At 47.2% G+C, this 18,457-nt stretch overlaps 1 protein-coding gene across 2 annotated transcripts in view; it reads left to right on the top strand.

Moving 5' to 3' along the window:
- Nucleotides 1-18,457, top strand: part of MAP1A (microtubule associated protein 1A) — a 66,782-nt gene that overhangs the window by 32,507 nt on the left and 15,818 nt on the right. For both annotated transcript variants that reach the window (XM_055716761.1, XM_055716762.1), the window contains one exon: nt 17,913-17,995. In XM_055716761.1, coding sequence (XP_055572736.1) covers nt 17,913-17,995 — 83 coding nt within the window. The remainder of the gene's footprint in view (nt 1-17,912; nt 17,996-18,457) is intronic.

Genomic DNA, 18,457 nt, shown 5'->3' on the forward strand with positions numbered 1-18,457 from the left:
CAGTCCACAGACACACAGGATTCTCTTTTCACAGGGTATCTTTGACATCCTTCAGTGTTGCCACCAGCAAACACCTTGTTAAAAGTGTTAAATCATCTGTATGCTAATGCTAAAATGTGTTGAAGGATTTCAAAAGAGCGCCTTTTATCTCCAGGGTCCAGAGCTAGAGGGGCTGTAGCAGGGTCTGGCACAGTGCACAGACCAGGGTATGTGAACATGAATATCTCTCAGATGCTGCTGTTTTGGGCAAGAGGGAGAAGGAAAAGAGGCAAACCTCATTGACCAGGGAGGGAGCAATGAAAAGAAGTCAGCGGTGATGCCAACAAAAGCTTTCTTAATAGAGAAGAGAGTGGGCTGACAGCGATCAGACTGGGACTGTCGGTGATGTAGGGAGGGGAAAAAGGAGGGAGCTGGACACGTTTATCACACAGTGAGCTTGGAGGGGAGGAGCGTGGCTGCTGCACACTCACACAGGCAGAAACACACGCGCACACACACACACACTGCGGCAAATTCTGCAGCTGGTGCCTGCTGGCTTATGACTGCAGAAAAAACAAGCTCTGGTTTAAACTCTCTGATCTCAGAGACGAGGCTGTTTCTATTCCAAGTAGCTCTGGTTCCACTGTGAAAAGCCCTGCAGCGTGGGCACTGTTCCAGAATGACAGGAATTCCTTTTTCTTCTGATGGGGCAGGGGCCTTTTGCTGTATAAGGTCAGTACCCTCCTTATCTCCTTGATGGCTCCGTACTGGTTGGTGGCATCCAGACTGCATGTCTGTCCTTATACTTTCTCCAGCAAGTAGCTATTGTACACAGGCTGGGAATTGGTGGGTTTTCCTCTCCTCCTTTCCTTTCCTGCAATCTGACAAGGCCAGGTTGTCAGATCCTCTGCCCTCCTCACATTCAACAGGCAGAGAGATGTGTAGCTTTGCAGCGGTTTCTTTCCTGACAAAACAATCCAAGTCTTGTCATGCCTTTTTGCCACTCTTCCTCATGTCTGTGTTGTTGGCATACCTGAGTCATGTCCTCAGCAAATGCGGGGGTAAATGGATGATGGACTTGAGCACAGGAGTGTGGTGAGCACAGGCTCTCTCTGGTGAAAGCGAGGAAACCGTGTGTACATGAACAGGAGGTGCAGGGTCTCATTCAAAGGAGCACGGCTGGACACCAGAGTAGGGGTGGAAGATGGGTTCCTCAGCAAGAGCTTCTATGGTCTTGCACTCTTTGTACGTGTTCATACACAGACCATCCTAAGTAACTCCTGGGATGGCTGCATCTCACAAAGGAAGAAGAAACTGAGAGCCAAATAAGGATTCAGCAATTTATCTTTGGGGTAGTTGTCTGAGTAGAGAGATCCTAGCGGGTGCTACTTCTGGCCACTTGGCTAGCACAGCCAAGTGTGCTAGGTGCATTGTCACAGGGTTGCCACTACTAATTGATGGGTAGAGAAGAGAGACTTGAAAAGAAATGCTATGGGGGACCAAAGACGACGAGGTTGTCTGGTTAGCATACAGGGACCGGACAGCAGCAACTAGCTGAAAATGAAGGGTGTATCCACTAGCCTGCAAAGTGTTCGTTAGGCAGAAGCACCTGGGGAAGAAAGGGAGGTGCTAAAGGCTAGCCATCAGCCCAGTAACTGTGTGTGGGAGGACAGACAGTGTTATATGTAAATGAATGCTTAGAAATTACTCTGGGGGGAATTTACTGGGGTGGAAAAGAGGATTTGTTTTTCTTTTTTGCTCAAAAATCCAGAATTAGCTACAAGACCACGTCTTTCTGGACTCCAGCATCAGCCTTGTAGCTGTTGATAAGGAAAGACTAAAGAAAGTATTGAGCTACTTTGGTTCTAACTTTTCTATATTAGTTTTTTCTTCATCTCCTTAGAAGTACTTGGTTGAGTAGTATCGATTCCTCTTACAAATACATAGGCTTTGCGTTTGGAGTAATGCTTTCCCTTCTGCTAAAGCATTAAAAGTAACAAATTTCTACCAGTTTTCTGAAAACTGGTGGGGCAGCAGAGGGGAGTGATCCCAATAGGTGCCTTCGCAGGGACAGTATGCATTCTGTTTGGGCTGCCATCGGGGCACTCACCACTTAGGCACAGGCCATCAGACAGTGCACTTCTGTCTCCAGGCATGCTGCCACTTCACCAGTTGGTGGTTGTGACTCATGAGAGGGGCTGAGGATGTTGTAGGGGACTGCAGGGAACATGGAGGGAGCTGGGATTATTGCAGCGCGACAGTGCAGGGTGGACACAAAAAGCAGCCTTTGTTAATTCCATGCCTTGCTGTGCTTAAACTCTGTGTCTTGTTTTTATCTTCGCTTCACGCTAAAGAAATGGAGATAAATTTCTACACATGCTGACTGGTGACTACAGATCAGTTCTCCTTTCACACCTTTGTCTCCAGGATCTCAAAAGCTACTGGAGTACTAATGGAACAATTAGTTGTGTATCCGGCTCTTCAGGAACTCTCTGTCCTTCTGAGCCTTTATTCATAGATGAATTTGAGCATTGGTGTCCTCGGCTAGCAGGTTCTTAGTTGTCCCAAGACAGGCCTTTAAGTCTTGCTGGATCAATCTGTCAAATGTATAGAATAATATTGGGTTGGATTTTTTTTTTTTTTTTTACTGGGGAGTGCAATTTTGATTCACTTACACCTTTCTGAAAAGCATCATCATCCCAGTTTCTGTGTTTTGAAAGAAAGCAAGACCCTTCTTTTCTTTTGAAAGTAAAGGCTTGGATAGCTCCTCTAAGAGGATGAAGGTTGAGAGTCTCAAGTGGAAGGAGGCATGTAAGTCACAGAAGGTGTAGGATTTAATATGCGTGTCTATTATCAGTGTGTCCTACTGAATAACTTGTGTGTCTCTTTGCACATACTATTGTCTTGCATGAGCTTTCTTGTGAAACGCTGAAGTCTGGCAATTTACTAGAACCTACCTTAGAGCTCTGGATTCACAGTTCAACCAGGCATGTAAGGTATTTGTGTCTCTGGCATTCTGCAAAACAAGAAATCTGTTGTAAATTTGTGCTAATTCTTGAGGTCCTGGAGAAGAAGGTGCAACAGGAGGAGGACTCATCTGTTGTTGCCAGTCAGACACGTGAAAATCTATCTCCTTGTCTTGAGTGTGAAATGAAGGTGAAAACAAATCACAGAGCTTAGGTACAGCAAGATGGTTTCAGACCCCTCCTAAGCAAGAGGCTGAGCCTCTTCTGACTCCCCTGGGAGTCAGCTAAATGCCTTAGGCAGCACTGGCTTAATAAGTGGTTGTCATTGAATATGCTCATAGAATACCTGACCTGAAATTCTTGCAGCTGTTTTAAGGTTGGAAAGGAGAGTCCGTTCCTGCCTCTGAGATACTGGCCGTGGTAATAAAATAGCAATACCAGCTGGCAGGACATAAGCAGCACAAGCTATAGCTTTAGCTCTCACCTGGAGACTTGTCCTGAAGCTGCATGGTACCGCTGCACAGGTGAGCTGGCATTTGCTAGCTCTGCTTTTCATGTGTTTTGGTAGTCCTGAGAAAAGTCCTTTTGGGTGTTTCTAGTGAAAAGATGAAGGCTATAAAAGCTTAGTGCTGTTTTTCATGACGTGTTAGAGCTACAACTAGATTGTGCTAAAAAAGCATGGCAGCATAACTGGCAAGTCTGGATCGTTTGTTTCCTTTATTGACTTGAAAGTTAAAAGATTAAGTTAATTGCTTTTGCACTTGCTGTAGCTGACCTTTATTTCAGCGGGATCTAGCCATCTTGCCTGCACCACTCTATTAAGCTCCAGTGCCAAATTCTGAAATAATTAAGGAGAAAACTGGAAGGAAAAGGCCATTAGTTATCTCTCTTTCGGATGTTGCCTGAGGAATGTCAGTCTGTCGTCAGGCACTCAGGGTGCTAATAGCTGTCTTAGAGGAGAAGTGGACAAGAAGCCAGTGATTTACCTTCTGGTTGACTAGATTTATGTTCTGAAAAGCTTCCTAAAATGGTTTAAAAGGAGTGAATTGCAGTACTTGGACGGAAATGCAAACACTGCCCAGGCCATATAAGAAGTAAGCGGCTTCAAACAAATCTGACTCCTTTCCCTGGTAGAAAAACAATGGTTAGGGTGGTTCTCTGTGGCTTTGACCTTCTTTTTGAAGAACCAGAGTGCAGGCTAGTAGGTATGAACACAATATGTGTTTTGGCCCAGTTCCTGGTGGCTGGATTTGCATGGGAGTTTTAATTGTTATGAGGTTTCTTTCTTGCTGTTGGTCCATAGGCAAAGGCAACTGTCAAGGAAGAGGGAGGCATGGGAGTGTGGAAGGGTTTGTGCTTGCATGGCTCTAAGGGAGCTGAACAAGTGAGGGGCCCCGAGACAAAAGTATTCGTTGTAATTGAGGCTCTTCCAGTCCTCTTTATTCTCCCAAGTCAGTAAGTCCAGTCACCGATTCCACTGTGTAATTGGCAAGCTGAAAGAGACCTGGCTAGACCGGGTAGCGTTAAGAAGTAGGGGCTCCTCTTTGGAAGTGAGACCTCGGTGAGCTCAGTGCAGATGCTGGTGAGAGGCAGTGCGGAGCTGGCTTGTCACCAGCACTGAGAGAAGAAGATGTCCCTACTCAGCTGGGAACCTCCTTGGCTTCTCCCAAATGCCCCTCTCTTCAGTGCTGAACAGACAAGGACTACATTTGCCAGTGGAAGGGACAGGAGGCCTTGAAGCTCTGCACTTTGAAATAACTTTCTGTATCCCATTCATTGTTGCTGTACTCTGAGCTGTAAATCAAATCACAGGAATCCAGCCCATGTAAAGAATCTATTAAGTGGCAACTAGACCCAAGAATGCAAAGTTAAAATGCAGCAAAGAAAGATGTTGGCAGAGGACAGCTGCTTCTTCTCAAGGGCTGGCAGAATACAGTCCTTCTGTGCTTTACCACCCCAGCCACACAGAGTCCACAGCTGGGTTAATATCTTTATCTTAAATGGAGATGACATTCAGCCGGTCATCTTCAAAACAAGCAGGTGAGAGGGAAGAAAAGCTACTTAGAATGAAACCGTTAACAGTACAGAACAGGAAGGAGGTTTGAGGAGTCTAAACGGATCAGAGACAGGAGCCTCTTGCCAGAAATGTGGCACCTCACTAGGCAGACAGGAGGAAATCTCAGAATTATTTCCTTATTTGTGACAGCCATCCCTTTCTTGATACATCTAAGCTCTCTTTGCCTCAGGCCGCTTGCTTACACATTTCATGTTGATCAGTTGTCAGGGGGGAAAAAACAAATGAGAGAGAAAAATAGGACAAATCAAGAACTGTACCTCCAAGTCAGTCAAGAGTCAGCATTACGCAGATACTTCAAAACTAGAAGAAATGTGCCATTGTCTTGAATCTGTGCTATGTTCTGGTTGTAAGAACATATATCCTGTGATGCATGTTCTTATTAAAATTAAGAAACCAGAAGCTGTCTGACTGGGTGACATAAAGGAGTCTTGAGCTGTGAAATCTGAAACAGGGCATCTGCCTCAGTGCCAAGGGGAACAGTTTTGTGGGAGCCTCTGTTCAGGGACCGGCAGCAAATCACAGCTGAAGTCCCACTGACAAGGAAAACATGAAACATTAATTCTGTTTCCAAAGGGACCTCTGTATGTCTGCCAGGGTGTTGGTGGAGTGAGGGCACCAGGTCAGAGGGTATCTTAAAGTTTAGGTTTTCTCTTGTGAATTTAACTGGAGATGTTTAAGAAGTTACAGCTCCAGCTCCTCACAGCTGGAGATAACGCCCCTGTGCAGAGCTGTGCTCTTGGTTCACGTGAATGCCATACACTGTTTCACAGCAAAAGGACGCAAGGCTAGGTTGAGTCAGCAAAACTGCTGAAGGGAACAGAATCTCTCGTGACCGATTCTGCACCTGGCAAGCTAGATGGAAGTGCTCTTCTTGTCCGTTAATGTAGCTCAGTGGTGGTGTAACTTCCAGTTGAGGGGTATTTAATGAACAGTTAGGAACAGTAACCTCTGGAAATAGATACAGCTGTTTCCAAACTGAACATCTGTGCCTTCAGTTAGTAGTTCTAAAATGGCTGAGCTATCAAATTGCTCTTTAGCATAAAAGTGAGACAGTATGTGCAATTAGGAAGCGATGAGATTGTTGCTATGGTTGGCACAGTATAGAAATAGAACTTGCCGGGGAAGTGGCTGTAGATGACATGAAAATCACAGGGAGGAGGGAAGGTAGGAATTACACAGGCAAATGGTTACGAGGGGTATCTCCTGCCCACAACCTCCCATACCTTAAAGAATATTTCACCTCCTCTGGCCCTGCTGCTGGTTCAGCTTTGTAGCAATTCCCCAGGAGGTGGTCGGTCATTTTGCAGAGCCTGTTCTTACCTTAAAGCATGATCAGTTCTCCTGACATGCAGTAACAGTATGGTGAGGTAAGTTATTAACTATCTCCAGCTAGATCCACAAAAGGAAACCTGAACACACCTTCAGACACCTCAGCCCTCTCCATCCTGACAGACTTGGCAATGGTTCTGGATGCCCCTCCTGCTTTGTGTAGGTCTTCACACACATGCTACAGTTTTTGACAGTATTTAATATGTTGTGCTTTCCCATTTTCTTCAAAATCTGTTGCTGTCTGCTCCTCCCAGAGATAGTAGCCTTTTGACCCTAAAGACTGGTTGCTGCTGTGGTTTTTTTCTTTCTCTGGCCTGCCCAGTGTGATTCTTAATTAATTTCACTCTTTGAGTCTGCTCCTGTTGAGAAACTTCTCTCCTTCTTGGAGCTTTCTTGCCGATGCTGTCTTCCTTCTGTGCCTTTTTTACACCGAGTTCTTTGCTTGTGGAGTTCTGCAGCTTTTAAGGCTTTTTCTCTGCCTCTGAGCTGTTGCAAAGTTAGTGCCTATTCTGTCCCAAATCAGCTGCTCTCTTCTATCCTGATCTTAGCACTTGATGGCTCCTTTTACACTGAGTTAAGTTGTACCAGTGTTTCCTGGAAGCATGTCTGCAACTGATTGTCCTGTTTGTCCTCCTGAAGACAACTGGGTAGATGCTCTGGTTGGAAACTCTCTGTCCAAAGCCCTGGGAGGGGTACAGAATGTGTCACCGGCTCTGCTCTGGCTCACCTAATGCTCTTGCATGTGCTGCATCCTTCTCCACTCAGTCCTCTGTGTGCTGTGCTGCCAAGCCTCCTGTCACCTGCCTGTCACCCTTTTCGCCATGCACACAGCCACACATCAGGAAAACCTTGAACTCTTAAGGGGGTTTTAGTGGATGTGGTGGTGTATTCCTGAGTGGGTGCTCTTCTACCCTCTACCTAGCCTCAGTCTAACTGGAGTGTGGGTAATAGTGGTAAATATACCATGTGTACCCAAAATTCCCATCCGTCTGTGGCTGGGACGTTAACGAAAGCTAAAACCAGTACCTGGAGATTTCCCCTTGTTAACAGGCTGAAGTCAATGTGTGTGTGCTTTCAGGTCTGCAGTCCCTAGGGGATGCTTTGCTTCATAGAGCTGTTTGTTTTATCTTCAGTCTTTCTGCACACTGCTTTGTGTTTTCCAGTCCTTTGTAACTGTCTATTCAGTTCCTCCAGATAAGGCAAGTCTCCTGTCACACAGTCACAGGCTTTATTTCAGTGGTGCCATGATTTTAACTATGTGATTCAGTATCCCAATACAAAAAATCAGCACAGACTATTTTGAAACTTGCATAAAAAATAAAAACTCCCACATACAAAAACGCTTTCCTGCTCAAACACCATTGCCTCCCTTCCCCTTCTCTAGGTGCAGTTTAAAATCCCTCATTTTATGTTCCATGTGGTTTCATCTGTGACCTGTTCGGTGATCACTTGTATGCTCCCTTCCATTGCTACCCAGGGCAGCCCATAGCTCTGCCCTAGCCTTCCCTTACAGGGACTCAGCTCTTTGCTTCTCAATTTTCAGCTGATTTTCATATTCCTACTAAAAATATTTTTTCTCTTTGCTAGTATTCAGTGATTCTCTCTTTCTTTAAGAGAAAAATCACAAAAGAAAATCTTTAAGGAGATAGATCTTAGATTTAGCCATTGATAAATAAATAGATACTTATTTATCTATTTCTCCAGAGTGTTTGAAGACCTAAAAATAGAAAGTATAGGAAATAAATCTTTACTGTAGACTTTTTCAGACCACGAGAGGCAGAACACTTGCTGGTGGACCGCAGAGCACTGCCTGAAGCCAATTCCTCATCAGTCTCAGCTGTTGAATCACACTAGAAAGCTAAAACTACTGCATTTTCCTAATGATGTTTTTATTGTAAGTGGTTGCTGTCACTGTTGCATGTTGTGAATACAAGTTGGGCAGAGGCGGCTGTGGGACAGCCCTTTCAGCTGTGATCGCCTCCTGAGCTGGCTGTACCCTTTGCTCTGCTCATCTTTGGAAAAGAAACAAAGAGCTGGATGTGTCCAGAACTGCTGGGACCGCTGCATCTCTTCAGGAGCCTGCACCCAGCAGTCAGGCACCAGTGCATGCCGCAGCCTCCCCCCTAGCCCTCCCAACACCTCTCGGTCTCTTCTGGGCAGTTCACACCAAGCTCCAGCTGTAGTCCTCCGCTGGTGTTTCTCCACTTGCCTTGCCTGAAAGCCTCAGCTCCTCTGACACAACGCTATGTTAGAAGGTAGGGAGCTGTACGGTGGGAGTGTCCTGTCCTCCTGCTAAACAGTCTAAGGGCATCCACGGGGCTGTTAGAGATTGTGTTGGGATTCCTGAGCTGGAACCAGCACACGGATTTAGGACTGGACCAAAGCAGAGATACCTCCCTAACCGCAGGGCGCTGCCAGTCCAAGGGTGTTCTTTGTGTCTCCTGTTGAGATAGCCGTGGCTTGCATAATTAACTAATTATTCCTTAGAGTCGTTGGGGGAGGGAGCAAAGACAGTCACTGTACAGTCTGGTGTTCGGGACGCAGATGTGTGAAGATCCTCTTCACGTCTCTGTGCTGGTGGGTGCTAGCTGGTACAGCTAGCTTCAGCCAGAGGGGCTGAGAGCAATCCCTCTCCATCGCTGGCACGGGGGGAGTCCGTGGTCACCTGTCCCCTGAGAGTACATGCCAACAAGCAGGCCACTGTGCCGTCTTTCTTTGGGTTCTCATCATCCTCTGAGAAGATGGTGACTGGTTACAGGCTTCCAGCTTTCCGCCCAGGCTGCAAGGAGGAGCTGCAGGTGAGAATCTCTTGTCTGAGGAGGACAGAAGTGATGGCGTAGCGTTGGGGCCCAGATTTTATTCCTCGGTGGCTGCCTCTGCAGCTGCTAAGCCAGTTGGTGCCTGTGGAGCCAGAGCAGAGGCAGCCGGCAGCTGAGCCTCTCGTGTCCCAGGAGAGCTGAAACAAGCTTGTCCCCTTTCCTTAATACTCTTTTAAGGCAGACCAGGATTAGGATGTAAACAGCATGTTGATGGTAGGCATGGCCAATAGCAAATTGGAAGGTGTTTCAAACAGTCGAGACAAATGAAAGCATAATCCCAAGAGCCCAGAGAGCAAAGTGGTGGTGGCAAGAAAGAACAGGGAGATTCAAACTGAGGAAGTGCAGTGACCTTGTCATATCTTCTCGATCTGAACATATGCTGAGCCCAATACGGCCATTGTTGTCTGGAAAAAAAAAAAAGAAAAGAAAAAAAACCCCAACAACTGGATGCCTGGGATTCTGTGTACGTAAATAAATGAGTATTCTGAAAAGAATTTTCTCAAAGTTTTTAGGGAAAAGAAAAAGAAGCAAAAATAACTGCTGGATTACAGCAAGTTTAAGAGAAAATATTTAATTGCTTTTAGCAATAATTGTAGCCATTATTTTACTCTAAAAGGATGTTCTGTTGTATTCTAAAGCCCTGAATATTTTGCTTTGAAATTAAAAAAAAATGTTGTTCAAGGACAGTTTATTAGTAAAACCATTTATTGTTGCCGCCAACTTAAGCACTGCATCAGCTTCGGAATCTAATTTACAGCCTGTGGAAACTAGTTGAGATTGTGGGTCATCCCCTCTGTCTGGAGTGGGAGGAACTGGCCAAGCCACTTTCCTTGTGTCTGGGTGATGTGGCTGGGAAGCAGGCTGTAACTGGGGACGTGGCGGTGGCCATCGCCTGCATGGCTAAGCTCCCAGAAGTGGGCACAGCCTGCTTCCCTCGGAAGTCACGGTTTTCTTTAAAATTGAATCTGCCTAAAATTTTTCCTTTCTAGAACCCACCACAAATGCCCATGTGCCATTCAGAGTCTCTTCAGCCCAGCCCTCAGTGGAGGGGTTTCTTTTTAAATTTGAGGGCTCTCCTCTTGAATGGTTTGGGCACACAGACAGCAGGAAGGCTGTGTGCAAACTTCCCTCGTGCCGCTCTGCAGCACTTTTCAGTTCCTGCTGCTGGTGCTGTGGTTGCCCACAGAGTGCCCACAGCTCTGCCCGCAGCTATGAAATCCCCTAAGCACGTCTCTAGGGTTGATGCACCCCTCTGACCCCTTGTGACAGGTCAGGGCTGTTACTCATGACGTACAGCAAAGATGCCCAGGTACAGGGAAGCTGAGAGGTGTTTCTGAGATGCACAAGTCCAGGTAGGGAGGAGCTGAATGGTAAATTTGCCATTGCTGGCTTGTGCACTGCCTGCCAAAACAATCTTTGTGTTTATTTTATATAAATTCCTGAGCCTATCTGACTAGCTGGCAGAGCGTCTGAATCTCCACCAGCCGGAGCCGGTCCTACCAGCTGTGCAGTGTTCAGCGTGCGTGCTGGAGGAAGGAGCTGCCGCAGCTGTGTCCCCTTCAGGTGCTGGGTGTAGGATGTTGCTACCAGCCAGAGCACATCCACTCCTCTCCCTCCCTGAACAGCACAGGGCTTCCATGGTAGATGGGGGCGGTGTGTCCATATTGCAGGAGGAGATAGGAAGGGGTATTCGCACACAAGAGAGGCAGGACCCTGCTCAGAAGTCTGTGTGGGACCTTTCCTCCCCTCTGGTCTTTATAATCTCTCCCCCAAGGAGCTGCGGCTTTGCTGTACTCGGGACAGCAAAGTGTTTGTGAATGAATGCGTTGTTTCATTTTCTCTGAATGGACACCATCTGGGGCTGGATCCTTTTTCTCCCATTGGCACTGAAGGAGCTGCAGTCGGAGACTTCACAGCCTCAGAATGAAAGAGTCAGTTACTATCTCAGTGTTATGATGTCATTGCAGAATGAGGGAAATGGCAGTCTTTCAGCTTGCACTAGCTGATGTTAATTATGCAAATATATGCACTCAGAGAACCCTCATGCACAGTTTTGACTGTCTTCAGGGGTGGACTTTTTCAATAGAGCATCAGGAAGACGCTGTCATACAAGGCTCAGCTCTTGACTAAAGTGTAGCAAAAGGTACTGAAGCATAGCGATAGCCGGGTTCTGGTTAAGAAGAGTCCTTTCAGAAATGCCGCCCTGAAGAGTTATGTTCATAATATCAGGTAAGAGATCAGAAAGTTAGGAAGAATCATTTTTTTAATCACTGTGGCTTGTGTGCCTTGATAACATGTCCAGACTGTGGCTTTACAGGTAGAACCTGGCCTGGTAAGGCCAAATAATCTTGGGGACAAAAGAGGTAAAGGGTGCAGGAAGGACGAGGGAGGTAATGAGGAATCAAGAGTGCTCCCTGGATGGGGAGAGGATTGGTTCCCATGTGGTTAGATGAACAGTCTCCACCCTTTGTATGGTGAGGTCCTGAGAGCTTTGCAGCTTTACGCCCTGCCATCAGATACATACAAACACCAGTAAGATCCCTCCCCTGAGTTTTCTCTTTTCCAGGCTAAAGAGTCGCAGCCCCTCAGCCCTCCTCTTATCAGAGATGTGCCAGGCCTTTAATCACCTCTGTGGCCCTCATGCTCATTACAGTTTGGCGTACCAGTCTGATATTTGGTGTATCATGACTGACTTCAGCACAGTCTTTCCCTTAAGAGATGACTCATTAGCGCTCTGGCCTGGGTGATTGTATTTCGCAGAGATGAGAGCCTGGGTCCCACTGCCCTGACACTTGGTCTCTGATTTCAGCACGGTGATTAGTAACCATGGTTCTTCCAATTCTGATCAACAGAATAACAAGATCTCTGAGGTTTGATGGCCTGAAAGATTAAAAGCAAATGACAAGCAGCAGCCTTTGCAGCTGTTCGGACCAGCCCAAAATTTATTGTTCAACTACAGGGGGGGTCAGGTGCTTTCAATTAGAGTGGCAAAACGCACGGCATGCAAGGATCTGTACTGGCAGCATGACCTCCCTTTCTGCCTCTGCGGCCATCTGTCTCCTTCTAGGATCATCTCTTTCTTGGGCATCCTGTTTGTCACATAGTTAACCTAGAGCACTGTTCTTTGTTTTAGCCTAGAGTGACCTCCCCGCATAGTCCTTTTTGCTTGACTGCTCGTCACTAAAACAACAGTGTCTGGTCCTTCGTTCTCTCGCCTTCCGTCTCTGTGCGCATGTAGGGAGCCCTGGGTGGTTAATTCACATCGACCCCAAAATCTGTGTCGCTTTGCTCATCACTTGCTGTCCTCTGCCAAAACCAAATTAATTCTACACTCAATGGGCCACATAATCATAGAATATCTCAACTTAGAAGGCAAGTCCAACTCCCTGCTCCTTGCAGGTCTGGCTAAAACGAAACCATATAACTAAAAACATCGTCCAGACACTGCTTGAACTCTGGCAGGCTTGGTGCCATGACCACTTCCCTGGGGAGCCTGTTCCAGTGACCGACCACCCTCTCTGTGAAGAACCTTTCCCTAATGCCCAGTCTGAGCTTCCCCTGGTGCAGCTCCATTCCGTTTTCTTATGTCCTATTGCTGGTCACCGGAGAGAGGAGATCAGCACCTCCCCGCTGCTGCCCCCCTTGAGGAAGCTGTAGAGTGCGATGAGGGCACCCCTCAGCCTTTCTAGTATGTAAGCTATACATACTCTTAAAAAAAGTAATAATAATCAGACTTTTTCCTCCCTCCTCACTAATGATCCATGACTGCAGCCTGTACGCCCTGAAGTGCCCCTGTAGTATTAGCCGTGGAAGTTCCTCTGGCATGGCCTGGGGAAGCTGTTGTTCATCACCTCTGGGATTTTTGTGTAATGCCTCTGCAGCCAGTTCCTGCTGACTGCCATCCAGGAGGTGGCTGCCCTGTAGAAAGAGTTTTATGTGTGCCCTCTGTGGTGCGTCAGGATGAAGGTGATGCTCATTCTGCACAACAGCAAGTAGTGCAACCTGTGTGGAGAAGGAGAAATGCCTGTCTGCTCCTGAAATTTTCCATGAGGTCATGAATGAGGTACATTTGTGTATTAAATCTTTACATATGTTATGCAGCAAGCACTTTGTGCGGTAACTAAAGCCATGAGTCAAAAACTGCCTAAGAGACAGAAAACAAATTGGAAAACAAATATATGGTCAAGCTTGTGCAGCACCCAGAGGTAAAATACAAGGGCTTCATGACTTCACGCTAAATATAAAGCTGATCGATACAGTAATGGTGAGGAAAGGGGTTGGAACGAACATGGAGGTGGCTAAATTTGTAGATGACTCAGTTACTTGTACCTAGAAAAGACCATGAAGAACTTCTGCAATTAAATTGAACAGTCATCATCATGTCCCTTTAAATTCATTGTCAAAAAATGCAAAATCAAGCACACTAGAAAAATGAAACCTTTCAGACTCCTTACAAGGGCTCAATTAATAGTGTCAAAGCAGGGTGAAATTTGGATATCACTGTGTACCCTTAACTGAAGACTTTTATTTGGTGCAAAGCTAGTGTCAGGTTATGTTATGATACATAAAAAAATGAGGATGGGGGATAATACTGAAAATACAATAATGCCATCCTAAGAATCTTCTGTGTTCATTTTCATCTTGTATACTTCTGCTTTTACTCCCAATGGGCGTAGCAGAACTAGAAGAGTTTGAAGGACAGGTGATGGTGGTTATGAGGGACTAGAGAAACTCCTCTTAAGAAACTGATGGCGAAGACTGGGGGCTTTCTGCTTTTTGGGGACATGATGGATAGGAACATTCTCTGGAAGCACACAGGCATTGTGGTGACTGCAGTGATCCAAATGTGCCTAAATATGCACAGTGAAAATTCGTATGAAATGAGAAATTCAATGTTAATGATGTTTACTCCCACAGTTACTGGGGGAGAGGAGATTCCACTTAACACAGCAGCTTGTGAGCATAGTTTAAGAGGGCTGAGCAGCGTCAGGGATCGGTGTTCAGAATGCATCTGGGGATGTGTGGTCGGAGAGAGATGTTCGGATGTTTGTTCGAGGCAAGTTGAAGACTGCAGTCTTCAGGAACCTGAGAAGGATATTCCTTATACTGGTAAATGTAATTAGGGGATTTTGCCATTTGCAGTGGTAGCTCCAGGCATGCATTTCACTGCGATAGGGCTCTAGTAAGGACAAATACCTGACAATGACCTGAACAGTGTGCTTTCAGTCACACCTCTACTCATTTCTGTGGCACGTAATTTTTGTTAGCAAGAAGAAGGGTGCCCCAGTCTGTAAGTTTAAATCACTTGTCTGTACAGCTGCTTCTGCAGGCCTGTATAGAGGAGGCAGCCAGCAAAGGGCCCCTCAGACTGATCAGCACTTGGACTCAAAGAGACTTTGCGATGGTGACGGGTATTCCCTCAGCTGGGCACAGCCCAGCATCTGCTCTGTCGCATGCAGGGGTGCTGCTGGCCCCAGGCTGGGGGAGGCTGCTGCGGGCAGCCTGGCTGGGAGCAGGGGCTGGGGTACCCGCCCTGGGGAGTTCACAAGCCGGGTTAAGGTCACCGTGTTGCCATCTCACTCACAGTTTGCAGTTCAGCCTGGGGTTTGTGTGCTGCTCTGCTTCATCACTGAATTAAGCTGAAGAACAGTTTTGGCATGCGTGTGTGTGTGCAGTGACTCAGTGTTTCTGGAAATGGCCTGTCTGTGTGGCTGTGCTCCTGTATCCTTCTGAGAACTGACTGCTGCAACTGAAGAAAGGGAATCTGTCCAACAGTGAGTCAGAAGCAAGGCTCTGGAGGGCTGCATGGCTTCATGGAGTTACAGGATCACCGAATTGTAGGCTGGAAGAGACCCCTTCAGATCGACTAGTCCAATCCCACCTCTCAAGAAGGGTCAGCTGGAGCAGGTCTCCCAGGACTGTGTCCAGCTGAGTTTTGAGTATCTCCAAGGATGGGGACTCCACAACCTCTTTGTACAAGCTATTCCAGTGTTTGACGCACCCTCACAGTAAAAAAAGTGTTTTCTTGTGTCCTGTCACTGGGCACTGCTGAGAAGAGAGTCCGACCTCCTCTTCTTCATTCCCTCCCATCAGGTATTTATACATATCAATAAGATCCCTCCCCCTTCCAAGCCTTCTCTTTTCCAGCATAAACAGTCTTAGCACGCTCCACCTCGCCTCAAATGAAAATGCTTCAGTCCCTTAATCATCTTCGCAGCCCTTCACAAGACTCGGTACTTCACCACTCCTGCCTTCCATCTGCCAGCAGCTGCTGGCCCCACGGCTTGATCCCTTCTCTTTCTCTCAAGTTTGAAGGGGACAGCCCCTCGGGGGGGCGAGAGGCTGCGAGCAGAATGCTAACCAGCCCCGCTTTGTTTACTAGTCCCAGCAGCGACAGCTCAGCTGCTTGGGCTTGAACCAAAGAAATGGCAAAGAGCAGCAGTGTTTTCATCCCGTTACCCTGCAGACAGGCCCCCTTCCCTGTACAGCTGGCGTTGCCCACCCAGCACTGGCCAGCCTGCAGCCCTCCGCCTGGCATTGCCCCTGCAGCACCTTGGCACCTGGTGCCTGGAAGGATGCCCACAAGCTGGGCACCAGTGACTGCACTGGGCCCAACAGCCCTCCTCTCACATGGCACAAGCAAGAGGCTGCTGGTGTTGCGTCTGCACACCAAGCCGTGTTCTCCAAATGCCGTGGTAACAACTGCCAAAAAAAGGCTGTCTGGGATGTCTGGGCAGGAAGGTGGGAAAAAGCTGAAGCCTGGGGAATGGCATGGTTTTCACTTTGTCCCAGTCCTGCTAAAAAATGGGAGCAGATCACTTCTGTTCTGGGTGCTCTGAGGAGCACGAGTGGAGGTCCTGGCGTGGGGTGAGCAGTGTGAAAACTGCCCAATGCAATCAGCGAGGAAATGAGGTGCTCCTTGTGTTCGCTGCTGGATCCTAAACAATGCCGAGGTATCAGCAATGCCTTTACAATTACCATTACCCCGAGGGTGAGTGGGTTCTTGCTTCTTTTGGCTGCAGTGACTGCCCCAGGACGCTTCCTGGGCCCCCCTCCTCTGCCCACCCTCCCGCACTGCTCCCCACGAGCTCACTCGCAGCATTCCTTCTTTGTGCAGGGGCTTGGTTCCCAGCCTCTGGCATCCATACACCACATCCCACACTGAGTGGCAGAAATGCCACTGAACTCAGTGCAGGCATTTCCTTTGCACAGTGATGGTTTTGTTTTAGTCTGGAGGGACTGTTTTCAGATAGACAGAAAGGACCCAAGCTCAGAAAGCAGCCAGAGATGCAGGGTATAAATAGTTCTGCTGATTGCTTAGAGCTGCTCTCATTTGGGGCTGAAAGTTGCCTTCTGGGCATATCTGTCTGGCTTGTACTTAATTGCTGGCAGCCAGAGTACAACATCCCAGTAAACTGAGTTTGATTAAAGCTATACTGAGCGTTGGCCTTTCCCTGACTCCTTTCTTTTTGTGTCCTTTTGGTGTCTCTTTGCAATAATGGTTTGATCATGCTATTTCAGAAGGGTTGATACCTGCCTAGAAAGAGAGCGGGTGGGAGGCTGTGGAATAGGGAGGATGGAAAGAACAACATTGTCAGAGAGCGGCAGTTGTCTGGAAGAGGAAAAACAGAAGTTAATTTTCAGTGAATATCTCTGGTCCTCCAGTCTATATGAGGGGTTAAAGCCTATGAAAGATTTAAACCCTATAAATCATACATTCTAACAGTTAAGTTCTACGTGCCTGGCTTGCAGAGTGGATGTAATGTCCAGAGGTAGGTATTTGCAAAGCCTAGAATCCAAAAAATTATGCGGTGCCTGCAATGTCAAGGGAAAAGCTGCAGGAAGGTCCTGTACCTCATCCTGCTTCCCAGGGCCGTCTGACGTGGGCACACAGCGATGGCTCTAGCCTCGCCTTTCAGGGTGCCAGGCACTCACCACTGATCTTTCTAATAAATTAGTAGGACCCAGGCATTATGTCAGGATTTTGCTAAATACCCATGTAATGCTCGTGCTAAGGTAAGCACACAAAATGCTTTTTTGCACTACCAGGCTCTTGCTTGCTCTTCTTTGGTTCTTCCTTTTTTGTCTAAATATGCATAGAGTGAGCAGAGCCCTGTCTGAGTGCCTGAGTGACTCTCACAGGAGGGAGACAGGAGAACCAGCGCTTTTATCACCTAGGTGGTTCCCATAGCAGCATTTTTCCTCTAGGAGTGCCCATTTGGATTAAAGAAAAACACTTGTAAGGGAAAACATTACTAAGAACTACGAGAGATTCATTATTACTGCTGCACCACACTAATGAAGGGTAAGTTGGCACGCACCAGCTGGCTCACAAAGCCCTGTGGTGACTAAGGCTTGGACAACCCAAAATCTCTCTCCATGGTAGCTGCAATGAGACAGGACACTTCTGTCTGGAGGGGGTAACTGGTCTGTGCCAGTGTTTATGGGGCACAGCTGTCTGGCACAAGCGGGCAGCTTGATATGCCTGGCACTGTGGACTTCAGAAGACGCTGGAGTTGAGTTGCAAATTGTGCTGATCCAGAACTAGGGTTTTTTTTCCGTGTTACTGAAAAGAGTTTGCTTTGTTCTATGAGACTCAGGTATTAAATTGGGTCTAGAATGCAAGTTGAAGCCTTGCAATCAAACCAGTGCTGAAGTGGAATTTCTGAGGCTAAAACATCGGTAGGCAGATATTGTCTCACCAGCTTCTCCCATCCTGTCTAATCCCCTACCTCTCCTCAGGCCAAAGAACCCTCCATCACCGGAGTGACACCCTGGAGACAGTGATCCTGGTAAATCCCAATGTGGACAGCATCGTGTCTGAGGTAAGCACGAGATGCCCGCAGGTTTTCTCCGCATCAGCTCTCCTGCCTTTGCTTGACATAGCGGTCACGATCACCACACTTTGCACCTTCTGGACAGTTTGAACATCGCTGCCAGTCTACTGCAAGGAGTAGTGAAGTGGCCAGGTGTCCTGTTCCTGGTCTTGCCAACAAGATATATGCAGAATTTACTGCTAGACAAAGAAACACAGAGAATGTATTGTTTCTTGTGTGCTAGCCCTTTAGGAATGAACTTTCCTTGGAAGAGTTAGTGCCTTAGGATCACCTGATTATAAGGATCTCTCGGGAGCTTGTAGAGTTTCCTAGCAAACAAGGTGGAGGGCTTCTGAACCTTGAGCACTCTACTTGGATAAGAGTCTAAATGTGCCAGCCTCTTCCACAGAAGTGTAATGCCAAACATCTTCTCTTAGCATTAGCCTACTTTCTCGATGTGAGTGATGATGT

Source organism: Falco cherrug, chromosome 7 (genome assembly GCF_023634085.1).
Source record: "Falco cherrug isolate bFalChe1 chromosome 7, bFalChe1.pri, whole genome shotgun sequence".
NCBI lineage: Eukaryota > Metazoa > Chordata > Aves > Falconiformes > Falconidae > Falco > Falco cherrug.